General features: G+C 46.7%; 4 protein-coding genes and 1 pseudogene across 4 annotated transcripts; 3 read left to right on the forward strand and 2 right to left on the reverse strand.

Annotated features, from left to right (window-relative positions):
- Window positions 1-457: 457 nt before the first annotated feature.
- On the reverse strand, window positions 458-835 carry LOC148515186 (histone H2B 1.1-like). The gene has a single exon (XM_088480493.1). It carries the CDS (start codon window positions 833-835, stop codon window positions 458-460), a length of 378 nt encoding a protein of 125 aa, XP_088336619.1.
- Window positions 836-8,195: 7,360 nt separating this feature from the next.
- LOC148515187 (uncharacterized) lies at window positions 8,196-9,181 on the forward strand. The gene has a single exon (XM_088480494.1). The coding sequence runs from the start codon at window positions 8,201-8,203 to the stop codon at window positions 8,825-8,827; it is 627 nt and encodes a 208-aa protein (XP_088336620.1). The 5' UTR covers window positions 8,196-8,200; the 3' UTR covers window positions 8,828-9,181.
- A 1,193-nt stretch (window positions 9,182-10,374) lies between these two features.
- On the forward strand, window positions 10,375-15,707 carry LOC148515188 (uncharacterized; annotated as a pseudogene).
- On the reverse strand, window positions 13,310-13,923 carry LOC148515189 (histone H2A type 1-like). Its single transcript, XM_088480495.1, has one exon. It carries the CDS (start codon window positions 13,886-13,888, stop codon window positions 13,496-13,498), a length of 393 nt encoding a protein of 130 aa, XP_088336621.1. The 5' UTR covers window positions 13,889-13,923; the 3' UTR covers window positions 13,310-13,495.
- LOC148515190 (histone H2B type 2-F-like) lies at window positions 14,211-14,661 on the forward strand. Its single transcript, XM_088480496.1, has one exon. The coding sequence runs from the start codon at window positions 14,237-14,239 to the stop codon at window positions 14,615-14,617; it is 381 nt and encodes a 126-aa protein (XP_088336622.1). The 5' UTR covers window positions 14,211-14,236; the 3' UTR covers window positions 14,618-14,661.
- Window positions 15,708-19,208: the final 3,501 nt, after the last annotated feature.

Here is a 19,208-nt window from a genome sequence, read left to right on the forward strand (position 1 = left end):
CCGGCTTCTGACGGTAGGCGTTCCCTAGGGAACGCCTCCGGCTGGCAGGCACGCCCCCCCCCCCCCGGCACGCCCACCAAAGGGGGCGTGCTGTCAATCAACATCGACAGCACGCCCCCTTTGATCAGACTACGAGCGAAGGAAAGTCCTTCGCTCGTCGCGTCTCGCACATGCGCACAACGGAGCTCCCTCCGTCGTGCGCATGCGGAGTGCAGACCATCGACCCACTTGCGAGCGGACAGCCGCTTGCGAGTGGGTCTGAATCAGGCCCGGAGTCTGTCCAGGAAGCCATATACAAATCTGTTGTTAAGAGGGGACACTTTAGAGTTGCGAACACAGCAGATTACTATAAGACAGTATAAGGTCACAGCAATGATTACAGCCCGATTAGAGGGGATGTGGGTGGCTCTTAGAAGAGCCTTTGTGTTCAAATGAGGCCGGCGGAGAAGGAAAACAATCACTTGGCGCTGGTGTACTTGGTGACGGCCTTGGTGCCCTCGGACACGGCGTGCTTTGCCAGCTCTCCCGGCAGCAGCAGGCATACAGCGGTCTGGATCTCCTGGGATGTGATGGTGGAGCGCTTGTTGTAATGAGCCAGGCGGGAAGATTCCCCCGCAATGCGCTCAAAGATATTCACAAAGGAATTCATGATGCCCATAGCCTTGGAGGAGATGCCGGTATCAGGGTGCACCTGCTTCAGCACCTTGTAGACGTAAATGGCGTAACTCTCCTTCCTGGTCTTCCTACGCTTCTTCCCATCTTTCTTCTGGGTCTTGGTCACCACTTTCTTAGAGCCTTTCTTGGGTGCAGGAGCAGACTTGGCTGGTTCAGGCATTTTCACTGACAAACCTCTAGCTATAGAGAAAGAAAACTGTGACTACTATGTTACAGTCCCCAGATCTACAGTAATTATAGGCAGCCCATGCAAATAAGGCTTACTGGCTTCGCCATTGGGTAGCCTTGTCAGGTGAAGTTGATTGACATGTTAACCCCATCTTACATGTGCTGATTGGTCAGTGCATGAACCTAAAATTCATTGGTTCCTGTGTAAGTGGACCAATCACAGAGCAAGCAGTGGATCCCTTCTAAGTGCATATAAGGAGGAGGCGAGGGTAGTTGCGCAAATTTTTATAATAATTTGCCACATTGGTAGAACAAGCATGTCTGGAAGAGACAATTTAACCGGGAATTATTTACTTGTATCCCAGCAAAGAGTCGCCACCTACATACAGTACAGACGGTGATATTGCATCACTACAAAATAGGACTCTTGTCTGGTCTAAAAACTCTTGAAAGAGATAACGTAATCGCCAACAGTACACTGTCTGTCTACCATGGGAGGTGATAGTTTTGTATTTAAACAATATGATACATTCAATCTTTACTCAAATGCCCGGGAGATCATAGCATATAATTGCAGTAAAACCACATAGATCAATATATCAGCAAATGATGCAAAATTGACAATAAAATGATGATCATTTAATTATTAAAGCATTACAAATACATTTGTATGTAAGGCATCAGCTGTCATATTGTGAGTAATATTTGATTTGAATATAATCAGAACAGCTGCATCATTGGACACAATATGATACTAATGGGAAATAGTAAATGTTATTATACAATCGTTACTATGGAATTGGTATGAAATACTGCCGGCCGCATGGCCGGCGGGATCGATTCCCGTCAGCGGCAGCCCGACAGGAGCAGAGTGCGACGCAGCGGAAGCCCGACAGCGCTGGAAATCCCGATCGTGGATAGGTAAGTATCCACTAACCTAACAACCCTAACCCTCCTTAGGGGTGCCTAACCCTAACTTACCCCCCAAGTGCCTAACCCTAATCCCCCCTCTAAGTCCCTAACCCTAACCACCCCCTTCCCCGCTGCCTAAACTTAAGTCCCCCGGGGGGTTGCCTAACCCTAAGTCCCCCCCGGGGGTGCCTAACCCTAACCCTCCCTCCCCCTAGCCTAACCCTAACCTTCCATCGGGGGGGTGCCTAACCCTAAGTCCCCCCCGGGAGCCCTAAACCTAACCCTCCCCCCCCGCAGCTATCCGCTCGCGGCGCCCGGCATCACTACGATCGTGATGCCGGGCGCCGGTCTCCCGGAGTCAGGGAAATGCGGGCGTCTACATCTAGATGCCCGGCATTTCACCCTTGCCGGGATAAGACAGTCGGGAAGCCAGCTGCCGGAATTTAGGCAGTCGGCTTCCCGATTGCCTCCTGTTACTATTCTATGAAACATTAGTGGATACAATTTGTGCCCAAGTCCACAAGCTAAACCTCATAAATCGGAGAAACTACATGAAGAAATACAGGGCATCATCTGGATAGAATTTAGAGGCTCATAATACACTGTACTGGGTGGAAATAAAATTCAGAGAAAATACTAAAGTCACAGTGTGTAAAAGCAATCACTTATATCTACATTAATCCCTATATTTGTCTTTCTGCAAATTCATTAATTGTTTTTATATTTTGCTTTATGACATGGTTCTCAGGTTAAACAGTACACGTCCATTTTAATGATGTGCTCATAGGTGTAATTTTCACAATCTCCCTGAAATGGTTTTTCAAAAGTAGGCAAGCATGATGTATTATTACTGAGATATAATGAATAACAAGAAGAGATTATCATACAAGTAATAATCCATACTGGTGCAGATGGTAATTGGTGCTTACTTCCTGAATGCTGACAGGTGGGTTATTTAGAGACCAATTGCTTCCCCATAGGACCCCTTACATGTGCTACTATCACTGGATGATGACATTGAGCAGAGGTGAGCATTAATTTCTGGGTGCGGAGGGGTGGAGCGGTAAACAAATTTAGATTTTTGGGTGACCATGGGACTAGCTGGGCTGCTGATCATCATCATGTTGTCATGGTGATGGGACTATTTTAATGTGAAGGCTTGAAGCTGTAGCTCCCATAGGCAAACGCAGGGGGGGTATCCGTCTGCCTGGAAACCCCCCTCCCCAGCCCACACCATAACCACAATAGAAATAGTAATGTAATAGAATTTTACTAGTGCTGCATGTTCTTCACAGTATCACAAATGAAATAGTTAGCACCACCTGGGGATCTTTTAACATGTGTCAGTCAGTAGTAAATACACCTGTGTACCAACTAGGAGATCTAGGAAACATGCACTGTTAGGGATGAGCTGCTATAGAGCCCAATATGTACAAATATGTCCAGGGCAGTGCTAGGTTATACTGCTGCTCCCCCAGACTCCCGGTCTCGCTCCCATGCTGTGGAATGGTGCCCACATATGACATAAAAGCATTCAGCTCAGGCAAGATTGCCCTACTGCCGCATCTAATGGCTTACTGTGATCGCTGGTCCTGTATATGCTGGAATTATGACACACAATACACTTTGTATGATACATATTAGAGCTGGATAAGTGGTAATTATGCCCTCTTCATGGACTGGCCACACTCACTCTAAAATCATTCATTTGGAAACCCCCATCTAGAAATCCTGCGTTTGCCACTGGCTCCATCCACCAATTGTTCATCTAGCCCTGATTGTGATCAGACAGGCTTCTCTGTTCTAAAACCTCTACACTGCCTGAGTTGTAACCTCAATAATACCCCTTTTACACCAGAGCAAAAACCTGGGTTTTTGCTGGGTCTACCCGGGTTGCAGCTCAGTGTAAAAGGGTCCCTGAAAAATAACCCGGGTCAAGTGACCCTGCAATCTAACCCCGGTAGCTACCAGGGTTGGACCCAGGATGGACCCAGGTAATGGTGCAGTGTAAACGGTGCAACCCGGGTTATCTGACCTGGATCATGCCTAAAATGAGCGGATTGGTGGTTGTGGAGCATTCACCTCCCACTTTTTATGACCTCACAGGTTTAGCAGGGCAGACCTGAGTTCAGTGTGAACAGGGTTGACCTGGGAGTAACCCAGATCAAAGGTGCAGTGTAAATGGGTCTGACCTGGGTCTGACCAGGGTTGGAACCATGTCCAAAAACCCAGGTCGGACCTGGGTTTTTGGTGGAAAAGAGGTATAAGTGATTTCCAGAATGCTTAAAGTTGCAGTTACAAGCAAGCCATCAAAAGTGAGCTGGGTTGCTTTATTGTCAGAGGAGAAAGGGTTAGGCATGGCTCCTAGGTGGAGATGTGATGCATATTGGGGGAAATACATAATACACAAAGTGAAATACATAATACTCAATACAGAAAGTGAAACACTAGTAACCATATAAACAATACTTAGCAAAAATAATGTCAGGACCAACACCCCACCCATCTGCCACGCTAAATAAGGGACTTTCTTCTTTGTAAAGGACATTCAGACAAGAATTGTACAGTTTTGGCACAGTAAAGGTGTAAATGAAGTTCTCTATGAAATCGTCTTTCCTAAGATGTTATGTGACTGTGTACTCTGCCATTTTGTATGGGCTCAGAATTCTAAACTTCAAGGTAAGGTGCAAAAGGTTTAAACAAGGCAGGACAAGTTGGGGAGGAAGCGGAATGCTGTGTCTTGCACTTCGTTTCTGGCATTCTGTAAGACGAGATTCTATAGCGATGTAGCAGCCCATAAACTGTTTGAGGCATTGGAAGCAGAGTCATGTGGGCTGATTCATCCTTTATATAGCCATTAAAGCTGTTCACAAAGTTCAGCAACTAGTCACAGGCTAACTTGAACAATCACCTAGCATGATTTTCTAGGTCTGGCCATCATTATTGTAGCAAGAGGGCAGGGGTCAAGGACCAGAGCTGTAACTAGACTTTTTGGTGCCCTGTGCCAGAAAGATCATTGATGTCCCCCCTATTTTTCAAATAGAGATATAACGTATCCAAAAAAAGGGGCACGGCCTCATGGGGAAGGGCCAGGGAAGAGATAGGGGGGGCCAGGAGATGCTGAGATAAAATAAGATGAAGCAACAAGTAAGAATGATAATAAACAGAAATTGACAGTTCCAAACAGTGCTACCTGTCCTGCAGTGGCCTATGCCATGGGCACAGGTAGCACCACCCTAGTTACGGCCCTGTCAAGGACACAAGGGATTGCTGACTGTCATGCATATGTAGTTTGTTCCCGCGGATGAGATCAACACAGACAAGGTACAGTGAGTTTGTCTTAACCTCAATTACAACCCTTGAAATAACTGACTCGGACCAGAGGTGAGCGGCCCAGTGCTGCGGATAAGACCGATGGGCCTGAGAGTGTCTTTCTGCACTGCTAGCTGTATAATTGCTACATAGGGTCTGTGTGTCACCTTATTCCTGTATACCTGTCTAGCAACCTTTGCACACAGACTATACAATTCACCATTGTTCGTGGTCGTCTTTCATTCAGAATTATATGCAGTCACTTCTCATATTTCTACAACAGCAGCAAAGATGCAGAGAGCCATGAGGATTAATTGGGCAAGTCTGTATTCTGTAGCATTTTCCCCTGTGATAAGATACCATTTCCTGACTTGAATCTCAAGCTAGCTAGTGCCACACAGACAGAGTTGGCGTTGACCTCCTTAGAATTTCACATTGCAAGACTTTAAAGAGGAGCTGTAATTCCTAGTCACACTGTTCCAAAGGATATGTAATCGCCAAGTCAACATGTTTGGGCAAAATGTCAACCTGGTTCTATTCAACATGTTGGCAATTCTTGTATCTTCAAATGCATGTAATTGAAACATGAATTCCATTTGAAAAGGGATCCAGATGTGACCTTTACTGCCGAGCAGGTTTGTTATTTACCAGCATTGGTGCCCCAAAAATTCTTTGGCGTATCCCAGTTCGTGATCCCTTTATCCTTTCCCCATTACCTGCTCTGCAGTTTCTCTGCAGACTCCCTGCACTCTGGACCCAAATTCAACCATGCCATCATGGGTTGGGGAACTGATTCAGGTCTTGTCCTCAAGATGTTTTTTGCTAGTCGTGCCCTCGTGTCAGTTGGCATCTGGTGTTGTCCAGTTTGTGCTTCCCTCTCTACTTGATGTCCCAGGGATGTATCAACACCCGAGAGGGCAGTGTGCAGCGGGCACCCTCTGTGCAGCGGGTTCCCTAGCCCCTCATCTTAACTTGCTCCGACAAACAAAGTGGATCCCTTCTCTTGTAAAAAGCCATCTTCCTGGTGATATTGGTAAAGATGACGCATACTCACAAGAGAGCACAGGGTCTGGAAGCATGCCAGAGTCTTTGCTTCTACTGTGCAGTACCATTTTCCCAATGATGTCACTTTGAAAATGGCACGGACCTACTTGCCGGAGAAAGGTAACTATACTTTGGGTACACACCCTGCACCCATTATAAATATGCCTATGTGCCCTCCACTCCAGGATACTGACCCACTCCTCTCAACACTGATCATCTCCTCTTAACATGGCTTCAGGCCTGCCTCAGACCACATCTGGGCCTGCCGTCATTGGTTAAGGCCAGAGCTGAAGCATGGTAATTTGGAATAGAAATCTCCTCACAGCACTGCATCCTCAATGGATCTCTGCTGGCCCAATGCTTCTTCCAGTGGTTCTGATACTCCGGTCCTCTGCCTCTAGTCTAAGGATTCAGCCTTGAGGTTCAAGTTTGACATTCTCCTGCTGTTCATCCATGACATCCAGTCCTTCATCTCCAGAAACTTGCTCATTCTTCAGTACACTTGCTTGTGGCACAGCTCTGCACCTAAGTAAGTTTTCTGCATCGTTGCTCCACTCCTTGGGCCTGCAAGCTGGTGGGCCTACCTGCTCATGTTTTCCTCTAAAAGATGCCAGCCTCACCTGAAGTATGGCCATTTGTAACTCTTGCCTTGGTCTCTGGACCACCTGTCTCATATTAGGTGAACTCCTGCACCACCCAGGGTTGACTGGGTAAGTGGGAATGCTAGGTGGAATTAAAAGCTATTATTAAACTAGTATTTTGGACCCTCATTCGCCAACTCACTAGCTGTTATGCAGGGTTTTCTTTTTACCCCTTTCTCTTCAAGCCCTTTCCATCTCTATAATCCTATTCATCTTTTCTTCCTCTATTCTTCCCCCTGTTCCTTCTGTCTCTCCATCATCCTTATTCTTCCTTCTATTTCTCCATCCCACCCATTTCCCCTTATTATGGGGGAAATAGGACACATGTCACTACCTGGACAAGATGCATATTACAGGCAGTGTGGGGACTGCCATTATATGGAAATGAAAAATCCATGTCTTATCCAGAGGGTAGGGTGGGGGCTCCAAGAGTTCTGATGAGGGGAAGGTTATCCTCATTTCTAGAGAGCAACTGCTTGACTAACAGTAGCAGCATTGTGTAGTGGATGCTTGGCACTCTGGTCCTGCCACTGTGATGGAATCATCCTAACATTTACCTATGAGTATCTTTTCCACCATTTGTAGCACTCAAGCCAGATTTAAGCTTCTGGGCTGGCCCAAGGTAACCTGATACTCCTTGGCTGGAGGTTTGTTTCGTAGCAGTCTCAAAGTAATGGGACCAGGTAAGCATAGCTATCTTACCGACACATCTACTGTATATTGCATAAATGCACTGAAGCGACTAGCCATACAGTATGAATCACTAAGAACATTTAAGGGAGATGCCAGTCGCATTCTTCACAATCAGAAAAGTCCCAGGCAGGATTAAGCTGTAATTAAGTCTTGCAAGTATACTTACCTTGTCATTGTAACTAGAGTTCCTAGACAAGAGTGCAATTACCTTGTGAGGCAGCCTGCCTGTGCTATCCACCCTGGTGTACAAGAGCCCACACACTACTTGTAAGTGTTTCAATATGTGCCCTGCTTTGCACAGATTGTGGCGCAGAGCACCTTCATTATCTCCAGGATCAAGAGGAGACAAAAAAGCCCTGATGGGACATATTAGCCTCACAGAGATGAGAGATGTGTTAAATGCCGGGCAGATGCAGCCTGGTGTGGGTGAGCTGCCAGTGGGTATTCCGGCCCTCCTTCTTAGCGCCTAAACCAGCAAGGGCCATAAAAGGTTAGGACAGACCTTGGAGTAAGGTTGTGGTGCAGAAAGCCAGCTGGCTGCTCTTCTTATGCCGTATAAAAGACTTTATTTCTGCCCTAGGAAACACACGGTAAGAGTAGATTGTCCCTTATTCTCAGACATGGAAAGATTTGCACGGCTGCTTATTCCACCAATGGGAGCACCACGTTGAGCAGCCAATCACAACACAGCCGGCAGTATATATAAGCGACATCAGAAGCTGCGGACAATGTATTAGTCCTTCTTGTACTTGAACATGGCAGAAACTGCACCAGCCGTCGTTCCTCCATCAGAGGCCGCAGCCAAAAAGAAAAGGCAGCCGAAGAAAGCTGCAGGAGGAGCCAAGAAAAGCAACAAGTCTTCTGGTTCCAGTGTCTCCGAGCTGATCGTAAAAGCCGTGGCCGCCTCCCAAGAGCGCAGTGGGGTTTCTCTTGCCGCCCTGAAGAAGGCTCTGGCTGCCGGAGGCTATGATGTGGAGAAGAATAACAGCCGCGTCAAACTGGGTGTGAAAGCTTTGGTGACCAAAGGAATCCTCACCCAGGTGAAGGGCACCGGCGCTTCCAGCTCCTTCAAGCTCAACAAGAACCAGTTGGAAAGCAAGAAGGCCGCCCAGAAGCCCAAGAAACCTGCGGCAAAGAAAGTGGTTAAATCCCCGAAGAAGCCCAAGAAAGTTCCGACTGCAGCGAAGAGCCCGAAGAAGGTCAAGAAACCAACAAAAGCGGCTGCTGCCAAAAGCCCAAAGAAGCCTAAAGCCGTGAAGCCTAAGAAGGCAGCGAAGCCCAAAGCTGCCAAGAGTCCAGCCAAGAAAGCCGTGAAGCCCAAAGCCGCTAAAAGTCCAGCCAAGAAAGCGGCTAAGCCCAAGAAAGCTGCGGCAAAGAAGTAATGGATGAGCCGCGGCAGCCTCGCTTCCTTGTTATCACCACAAAGGCTCTTTTCAGAGCCACCCACCCTGTCTCGGCAGAGCTGAAGGCACCTTTTTGTTTCACATGTTCCGTGTCTAGAGACTATAGACCCCTAAACCTGTAAGCATCCAGGGTTTAATCATTTACTTTCTCAAACTTGGGGTATACGACACGTGATCATGCTGCCCGTTCCGATCCATGTCGTCTGTAAATCATGAGCCCCGCTCAATTTCTGTAGCCTCTTCCTGCTGAGGATGCCTGGCAAAAACTCTGGGATCACCAACACCTTCCCCATCCACTACAGGTGCTGGTACAGCATATGTACAGTAAGGCAGGCTCTAACCAGGTGTATCTAAAATGGTCACCCGGCAGCTTAGAAATCTCCGCAGAGACTGCAGATGATCAGAGGCAAGAACGAATTCGAACTGTGTCATATTATAAATATAAGCGTTCTGGAGAGAACGTTGGGGTCATGGGCAGGACACGCCAGTACATAAAGAAAGTAATGACATTTATTGTGTAATAGGGACACACACATCAGTATTCACATAAACGGTCTTAGTCCAGACAGTGTATTAAGGATGAGTTCATGTAGAAAACATTAATACATTGCATCAGGTGGAGTCGGGGTTACATGAAAGGATTCGCTGATTAATAGATCGCAAGTATCGAATAGCGTTGGTCTATTTATTAAACATATAATATACCACAAGTAAAAAATAAAACTTTGGAAAATTTACATTAGCCACGCATACATAATAAATATAAAAATCCTCCCCTATATACAGTCTATCTAGAGATCTTATTGCATCAGGTGCCTGATATCTAGTATTCATAATAAAAAATGTATAAAGCTCCAATATCAGATAATATTCACTGGATCCTTATGAATAGAGCACTATGTACCCAAATACTTGTTTATATGTCTCCTTAATCCAGGCAGTATTGCACCGATTTTCACTAGAGAAAGTGACAATAGTTTTATGTCTTGCAATGAATTTGAAATGTAACAGTGTTGCCAAACCAGTTCAATGTAGCCACATATAAGTAGTTGTAGTGCTTTATAATTTGTTTCTACAGCCGCCTGTACATCAAATACTGCAGTTCTAAAAATAATGTGGTTTTGTATTTGAGATACCAGCAGTGAATCTGAGGGAATTAAAGTGTTTCTGTTGGTCTTTCGTGCTATAGTAAAAAGTGATATTTCAAAATGAGAAAGGGACACACCAGTGCATAATGAAAGTAATGAATGACATATTTATTAGCTAATAAGGGGTACATATAGACAAGACACCAAACAGTCTTAAGTCCATACATGTACAGTATGAAGGACGAGAAACATCAATAATTGCATCAGATGGAGTAGGACGAAAACTGATATTGTCCCAATATTATCGGTGTCACAAGGAGCAGAATGTGACGCTTACAAGGACTCCTCCCCCATAGCTCTGAGGTTTCCTATCAGGTCCGCCTGCACTGTATAAGAGGAGGACTTCGCCGCAACAGTAGAGTCAGAGAGTGAGAACATTTTGTTTCGTTGTGGTTTGTGAGAGTATTGTCCCGGAGAAACATGTCTGGTAGAGGCAAAGGCGGAAAAGGACTTGGAAAAGGAGGCGCCAAGCGGCACAGGAAAGTGCTGCGGGATAACATCCAGGGTATTACTAAGCCCGCCATCCGTCGTTTGGCCCGGAGAGGAGGTGTGAAGCGCATTTCTGGCCTCATCTATGAGGAGACCCGCGGGGTGCTGAAGGTTTTCCTGGAGAATGTGATCCGGGATGCCGTCACTTACACCGAGCACGCCAAGAGGAAAACGGTCACTGCAATGGATGTGGTGTATGCTCTGAAGCGCCAGGGCCGCACTCTCTATGGATTTGGGGGTTAAACACTGATGCGCATCCCATCCCCCACACAAAGGTCCTTTTAAGGGCCACCCATCTCTTCTATTAGAGAGCTAAAATAACGTACTAGCATTTCACTACAGTGCTTGACAGCTTTCCGACTATAACTCTAGGGAGAGGACTGACGTGGTTCTAATTTATATACTTCATAAGATTTTGTTCCATTGTATAATGCGCGTAAGTACTAGTGGTTGCTCATTCTAGTCTGATCTCTATACAGATCGATATCTGACACAAAGTTACCAAATCTAAACGGTAAACTGGCTAATAGAGGTTAGTGAATGTTTTGTTTTATACACTTTAGTGCTGGGTGAGCAGCTTCTCACGTTCTAATACTAGAAATAGTTTAGTCATTTTGTTTCTAAAATGCCTCAAACCTCGTGTTGGTGACTGGTACTGTAGAGTCTGATGGATACAAGTAATTATCCTTTTTTTTTTTTTTTTTTTTTTTATAATCGAAGATAAACGGCTAAGGAGATGTATAAAGAGTTAACTGTAAGAATTCCATGTTCTGTTTAAAGGCACTGCAACCCTTTTGTCTGCCCGAAGAAGTGTATCTGCTCTAATATGTGAACGTGGGAAAAGAATAGTTCATTAGATCACCGAGACTACGACTAATAAAGCTGCATATTGCCCCAGTAAAATAGTATTGTCAACGTGCAATCCATGATCATAGCAAGTGACCATCATGACATTATACCAATACACGAGAGAAATCTGCTGAAAAACATGAATCTTTTATAGCTGCATACTTGGAAGCTGTACATGAAATGGACAAAGTCGTGTATGCTGGCTGCAGGGGATTCCCGTGGTTAAAGTTTAAGCAACATTGTAGCAATCGCTGACGGCTTGTTACATGTGATAAAGCTACAATGTAGGCTAGTTTCACCAAACACTACACAGAGGAATAGTCGTCTGAAAACCTCAGTACTTGCAATGATGGCCGCCTCATAAATGCATCAGAAAATGTTATTCAACATTATGGGCCTGATTCATAGCTTGACGCTATGTCATCAGTGACAGCGTCTATTTGGTTACGTTAGACCATGGGCTTATTACAGAGACGGCACAAAGCCTTTGTGTCTATGTACAAAGTCAAACCATTGGACATTGCATCAGTTCTATGAAGGTGCAGAATGTCTGTTAGAGCATGGCTTGCTAATGTGGTTAAATTACATATAAATATATCAACCTCTTGTACGATTGATGAAACGGAATCAACACCTTTCCGCCCAGATAATTTATTCCTTGAAACTGACAGAGGCGGCTGCAACGATATTAACGGCGGGATTTAAAAAAAAAAAAACAATTAAAATCATACGATTACTGAACACCAATCGGTGGAGTGGGCTTGCTTACATCTTCCAATCAGCGATCATCACTACGTAAAAATAGGATTGTTAGTTGACAGATTTCTCATTCTTTTTGAGTTTGTAGTTTTTTTGTTGGAAGCATGGCCAGAACCAAGCAAACAGCTCGGAAGTCCACCGGCGGGAAAGCTCCCCGCAAACAGCTGGCAACGAAAGCCGCCCGGAAGAGCGCTCCAGCTACCGGTGGCGTGAAGAAGCCTCACCGTTACCGTCCCGGAACTGTTGCTCTCCGAGAGATCCGCCGCTACCAGAAATCCACCGAGCTGCTGATCCGTAAGCTGCCCTTCCAGCGTCTGGTGAGGGAGATCGCCCAGGACTTCAAGACCGACCTACGCTTCCAGAGCTCTGCCGTCATGGCCCTACAAGAGGCCAGCGAGGCTTATCTGGTGGGGCTCTTCGAGGACACTAACCTGTGTGCCATCCATGCCAAGAGGGTGACCATCATGCCTAAAGACATCCAGCTGGCCCGCAGGATTCGAGGGGAGAGGGCATAGATGATACTCGGCACTAGTAAACACGCAACACAAAGGCTCTTTTCAGAGCCACCAAATCTTTCGAAACGAGCTGAAGCATAAACTGCATGATAAGGTTGGTGCGATAGGCTGCTGATAAATCCTTAGCTCAGCGGGACAGATAGGAGACGAGGACCCTTTATTGGATCTGACTGTGTACTGTCATGATATTTTGGGTCACGTCAGTGAATAATTTCATCCACTTACACATACGGTCAAACTACAATGTAACTGATTATTTCCCTCGCCAAGGCTAGCTATTCATTTTCTACAGTGAAAACTGCACTATTTCAGCCAAATCAGTGATTGTGGCTAAATCGTCACTTTGTCCACCACATCTTTTCATCCTACATATAGAATTTTACCCGACGAACATAGTAGGCTCTCTGCACTACTCTCCTACTAACTCCAAGAACTGATACGGGCGGTGTCTGACCAGAGACACCTGGGCTCCACTCTCCTGACGTTTCACACAGTAACAGGATTCTAGGTGTAAGCGTCTCACACTGGTAAGTTACTTATGCGTGTTGCCCAACCAGTCCCCTAGTTCCCCTAATCAAATTGATATAAAATGATTGTGTAGTTTGGCAATTCCCCTAAAATCTTTCTTGGGAGGTGAAGGCTTCTATGCAAGCATAGAGCAACATCTCACAGTTCCGTGCACAGATCGTTTTGTAGACACACTGCCACTCTAATCCAGTCTCAATGCTGCTTGTGTATGGAAGTTATAAACCGTAGTACTAATAAAGCAAAGCAGCAACTAAAGCGCAGTTCTCTCAGCTCTCCTGGGAAGACGTGGTTGGCTCTGAAAAGAGCCTTTGTTGTGTTTTAGGGACATCGGTTCTGTGGTGGAAGTTACCCGCATCACATTACTTGCCCTTAGCTGCCTTGTGACTCTCAGTTTTCTTGGGCAGCAGCACGGCCTGGATGTTGGGCAGGACTCCTCCCTGGGCGATGGTCACCCCACCCAGCAGCTTGTTTAACTCCTCATCGTTGCGCACGGCGAGCTGCAGGTGGCGGGGGATGATGCGGGTCTTCTTGTTGTCACGGGCGGCGTTCCCTGCAAGCTCCAGGATCTCAGCCGTCAGATATTCGAGTACTGCAGCCAAATACACCGGGGCCCCGGCACCAACACGCTCAGCATAGTTTCCCTTTCTCAGTAGACGGTGAACGCGACCAACCGGGAACTGGAGACCGGCCCGAGATGAACGAGTCTTAGCCTTAGCCCGGGTCTTGCCGCCTTGTTTTCCTCTTCCAGACATGATGAGGTACTAGCGTAAACAAAACTCTCGTTTAAACTGCGCAATAAATGTGTTTCTATTATAATCCAGCCCTACTCCTTATATACACACACACGAAGGTATCCAAAGTTTTGCTCTGTGATTGGTCCTCTTTTCACAGTGCAAAATGCAGCTCAAGCTCATGCACAAACCAATCAGCATGTAGAGGGTGGAGTTATGATGTCGCTGCAAATAAACGTTTACCCAATAGTGCAGCCAGAAGACTGAAGCCTCATTTGCATGGGGTGCCTATAAATAGAGCAGATCTGGCCTCGATTAGCAGCACATTTTTTCTATTGTTCCTGTAGAAATTGGTTTAGTTAATTAATAATGCCTGATCCCCCGAAGTCTGCTCCGGCGGCCAAGAAAGGCTCTAAGAAAGCGGTGACCAAGATCCAGAAGAAAGACGGGAAGAAGCGTAGGAAGACCAGGAAGGAGAGTTACGCTATTTACGTTTACAAGGTGCTGAAACAGGTGCACCCTGATACCGGCATCTCCTCCAAGGCTATGGGCATCATGAACTCCTTTGTGAATGATATCTTTGAGCGCATTGCAGGGGAATCTTCCCGCCTGGCTCATTACAACAAGCGCTCCACCATCACCTCCCGGGAGATCCAGACCGCTGTACGCCTGCTGTTACCGGGTGAGCTGGCCAAGCACGCAGTGTCCGAGGGCACCAAGGCCGTCACCAAATACACCAGCGCCAAGTGAACACACCAATCCCACATGAACACAAAGGCTCTTCTAAGAGCCACCCATCTCCTCCCTAAACGGGCTGTAACAATCGCAGTTTGTGCTGTCTCTACTCCTTACACATGGCTGAATGGCAGTAACCGAGGTTATATAGACTGATTTTCTTCTGACCGTATACACACACCCTCCAGCTTTAAATTTAATGTACATGAAAATTAACACTCGCTTTGTTTGAAAAAAAATAATTACAATTGATCTCTGAAAGAATACAAACATGTAATTACAACCCTTGATTGATTAAAATATGGATAAGAGAATAACAGCACATTATCCACATCATACTGTATACTGGAAATAACTATATTGGTATAGATTTATAATGATAATTTAATCTTGAATCCTGTTTTCACTGGCAGCGGAATTGTTAGGAATTGTTAGGATCGGTGTGGTTGGCCTGCTGCTGATTTTCAAGGACTTAGAAAAAGTTAAATATTTCTGAATTTGAAATAGTATTCATAGTAAAAAGAACTTGCAACAGTATCCATTACAAACAGTCTCAGGCAGCTGAGATGATAGAATTAAAGTTACGCTGTGGCTGATTTTCAGAGACTGCAATTTAATGGTGATAAGTAGCCTCACAGAGAACTATGTCCTGTCTTTAGAAAAGAAAGGGAGTAATGCAGAAGGCTCCTCCTCTCAAATATGTCTTCCATCAGGTCCGCATTCATCTTAAGACATGGCAGATGGTACACGTGCTGCTTATTCTAGCTTGGTGCTGATCTGTAGCAGTTTGCAAGATGTCACGGAAAGGCAAAGGTGATAAGGGACTCGGGAAAGGTGGAGCCTAGCGTCATAGGAAGGTGCTGCGGGATAACATCCAGGGTATCACAAAGCCCGCCATCCGACGTCTAGGCCGGAGAGGAGGCGTGAAGCGCAGTTCTGGCCTCATCTATGAGGAGACCCGCGGGGTGCTGAAAGTATTTCTGGAGAATGTGATCCGGACGCCGTCACTTACACCGAGCACGCCAAGGGGAAGACTGTGACCGGTATGGATGTGGTCTATGCTCTCAAGCGCCAGGGCCGCACTCTGTAAGGCTTTGGAGGTTAAATAGCTCCAGATGATCTAGTTTTCAAAAACCCTTACTAAGGCCATTTTAAGGGCCACCTACAATAATCCAAATGAGCTTGATGAACATGTAGATTTTCATTTTTGCGAGCAGGTCCTCCCTACCTATATATCTGTCTGTTATTACCCAGTTTTGTTCTATTAATGTTTACAATTGTAAAGCGCAACGGAATATGCTGCGCTATATAAGAAACTGTTAATAAATAATAATAATTTTTTTTTAGACTGTATGCATTGTCAACGCTGGAGTCATACTGAACAGCCTAAAATTTATTTTGTTGTACATAAGAATACGGTTGATCAGTGGCGTAACTAGGGTATTTGGAGCCCCGGGCAAATTTGAAAAGGGAGCCCCCCCACCCCCGATGTGCAGACGCAGGAAAAAAATGGGCGTGGTCACTTAAAAATGGGGCGTGTCAACATGACACACCCCTTTATTTTCACGCTGAACATTCCTATCCATATGCAACCTTAACCCCAGTAGTACCCCTTATACAGTACCCCCAGTATGCAGTTGTGGTCCCTGTTATGCAGGCCCATAGTAGTGCCCCTTATACAGTATCCCCAGTAGTTGTCCCCCTTATACAGCCCCCAATTATTTCCCCTTAGTCAGTACCCTCAGTAGTGGCCCCCCCAAATGCAGTGCCCCATGTAGTGTTCCCTCTTATGCAGTGCCCCCAGTAGCAGTCCCCACAATGCAGTGCGCCATGTAACGGTATCCCCTTATGCAGTGCCCTTTATATAGTGCCCCCAGTAGTAGTCCCCCCCCCTTCCTATTATTGCCCCCAGTAGTGGTCCCCCCAGTGCAGTGCCTCTAGTAGTAGGCCCCTTTTATAATGCCCCCAGTGGTAGTTACCCCCCCAAGTAGTAGTCCCCAGTAGAGGTTCCCCCTCCCGATTAAGTGCCCCCAGTAGTAGCCCCCCCCAGTAGAGGTTCTCCCATTAATGGTGCCCCCAGTAGTAGCTACCCCTCCCAGTTGTGCCCCCACCCCCAGTAGAGGTCCCCCCAGTAGTAGCCACCCCCCTCCCCCTTTGTGCCCCCAGTAGTGCAGACAGGTTTAAAAAAAAAAAAATATGTATATAAAAATATACTTACCTGAATCCACACTGCTGCTGCTCCGGTCAGCGACACCGCTCCTGCCGCCGCCCGCCAGTCCTCCCAGGCTGGCGCGCTCAGCATTATGGGAGAGACGTCATGATGTCATGACGTCTGTCCCATTACCCACTGCAGGAGCCGGATGGAAGCCCGGCTCTTGCAGTGGGTGCTGCAGCAGTCAATGAGAGTCTATCTGACTCTCATTGGCTGCTGTTTAACACATGCATCGCCGCCAGCGCTGGCGGCGATGCGTGTGTTATGCACAGCCTGAGCCCGCCACCTAGCGCTATTGGGCAAGCACTCAGGGGGAGGGAACGGGCTCAGCTGTGCAGCACAGGACCGGCGCTCGAAGCCTAGCACCGGTCCTGTCTAAATGTGTAGCGCTGGCTGCACTCACTGCGGTCAGCGCTACACTGGTGGCTAACTAGGGCGGGCCGGACCGTGGCCGGCGGCGCCCCCTGCGCCGCCGGGCCCACGGCGCCGAGGGCACGCACCCTGCCCGGCCCCCCTAGTTACACCACTGCGGTTGATTTTCAGCTATCGTGCAGTTTGTTCATCATTAATGATTACTGCAAAGGTAATTATATTTATATGGCACCACAAGTGTTCCGCAGAACCTTTTAAAGTGCATAAACAAGTGAACAAGAAATCAGTGACTTGCAGGACATGGACATGGGGTTTATATACACATTGCTGTATAAGCGATCGTAACACTCTTAGCAGCTGGGCGCCAGTGACGTACTGTTAGGTGGTGCCTAACCCTACTGGTGGCCGCTATCCCGGATGCCGAAATCCCGACACTAAAAGCCCGACATGGGACTAAAGATAGGTGTTGAAATCCCAACACCTATCATTAGCTATAGGGCTAAAGGTAAGTTCTGGCTACAGTAGTTCCTTAGTGAGACTGCATGGTGTGTGCATGTGTGCTGAGACTGCATGGTGTGTTCTAAGAACTCATGGTGTGTGCTGGGACTACAAGATATGTGTATACATATGTGCTGAGGCTGTGTGCTTGCAGAGACTACGTGTGTGTGTGTGTGCCGTGACAGCACTCAGGGCCTGATACAGACCCGGTCGCTATGAGCGTACGCTCGCTCGATGTGTATGCAAATATTTGAAAGTGATGCGGCGGGGAGCGACCGCTCGCCAAGGCATAAGCACGCCCATCTTACATGTACGAGCGTTCGCTTTGTGCATGCAGACTCCCCTTAGCGAATGCAGAGACGCCCACTGCCCCACGTCATCTCCTGGAAGTTTGTGAAAACATTGGTACATGGACCACTATCGGATGTGAACGCAGTGCTTGTGGCAGCTTTTTTCTACCGCAAGTATTGCGAGGAAAACAGAGTAAAAAAATGGCTGGTGACGTGTACTATGCCGCTGCCTGTTTATTATGCACGCCTCTAAAATGGCGTTGAAACACTCAAGGCACGCCTGCTTTCTCATCTCCAACCCCCTGTTTTTACTGGACTGCCCCCGTCACCACCCACAAACGGCCTCTCCTGTCACTCACTCTGCTGGGCTGGCTGTGGTGGGCAAGCGAGGTATCTGCGAACGCACTGTGTAGTTTGTGCACATGCACTGTGATGCATACGCATGCGCAGATTAGCAACCATCGGGAATAGCGAGCGCACTGCAGTTAGCGTCCGGGTCTGAATCAGGCCCTCAGTCCATAAACTGTCTCATCTGACTGGAGCAGTCATTCCATGTACACAGCAAACCCAGCATAATAGATATTGGAAAAGTTATAATAATAAAAATATCCCATATACATCCATTTATAGAATTGTATATATTATAACACAAACTTTCTGCTGTTTGACTTTATTATAAAGAGGAAGAGCCATCACCATTCATATACCCTATCCCCTATTACCTTGATTCTTAGATTGTAGAATGGGGAGGGGGCTGTGTCGTTCTGGGGTTATCAGATTTCTGTACAGTAATGTGTTGTGTGGTGTTTACCTGTACATTGTACTTGTGTAAGTGCAGGCATGGGTTACCTGAGTCCCTATCTGCATGGGCTTACCTGTGCTCATTGGATGGGCATGGGCTTATTTGTGCCCCTTTTTGTACGGACATGGGCTTACCTGTGCCCCTGTCTATGCTGGCATGTGGTCACCTGTGTGTGCACCTGTCTGCGTGGGCATATGCTTACCTGTCTGTGCCCTTGTCTGTACGGGCATGGACGTACCTATGCCACTATCTGTGAGGGTATGGGCTTACCTATGTCCCTGTCAGTGCAGGCATGTGGTACTTGTGTGTGCACCAGTCTGTGGCTGTTTTGTTAACCCTTTTGGTGCATACACACGTAACGATTTTGTTAATGAACGATTTTCGTTCAGTTTTTCCCTTGAAAACGATTTTTTGAATGATGAACGAAAAATG

This window comes from Taudactylus pleione, unplaced genomic scaffold, assembly GCF_031769625.1.
Source record: "Taudactylus pleione unplaced genomic scaffold, aTauple2 ptg000253l, whole genome shotgun sequence".
Taxonomy (NCBI): Eukaryota; Metazoa; Chordata; class Amphibia; order Anura; family Myobatrachidae; genus Taudactylus; species Taudactylus pleione.

Coding starts and splice junctions, on each gene's coding strand:
- LOC148515186 (XM_088480493.1), bottom strand. CDS start 835: ATGCCTGAACCAGCCAAGTCTGCTCCTGCACCCAAGAAAGGCTCTAAG.
- LOC148515187 (XM_088480494.1), top strand. CDS start 8,201: ATGGCAGAAACTGCACCAGCCGTCGTTCCTCCATCAGAGGCCGCAGCC.
- LOC148515189 (XM_088480495.1), bottom strand. CDS start 13,888: ATGTCTGGAAGAGGAAAACAAGGCGGCAAGACCCGGGCTAAGGCTAAG.
- LOC148515190 (XM_088480496.1), top strand. CDS start 14,237: ATGCCTGATCCCCCGAAGTCTGCTCCGGCGGCCAAGAAAGGCTCTAAG.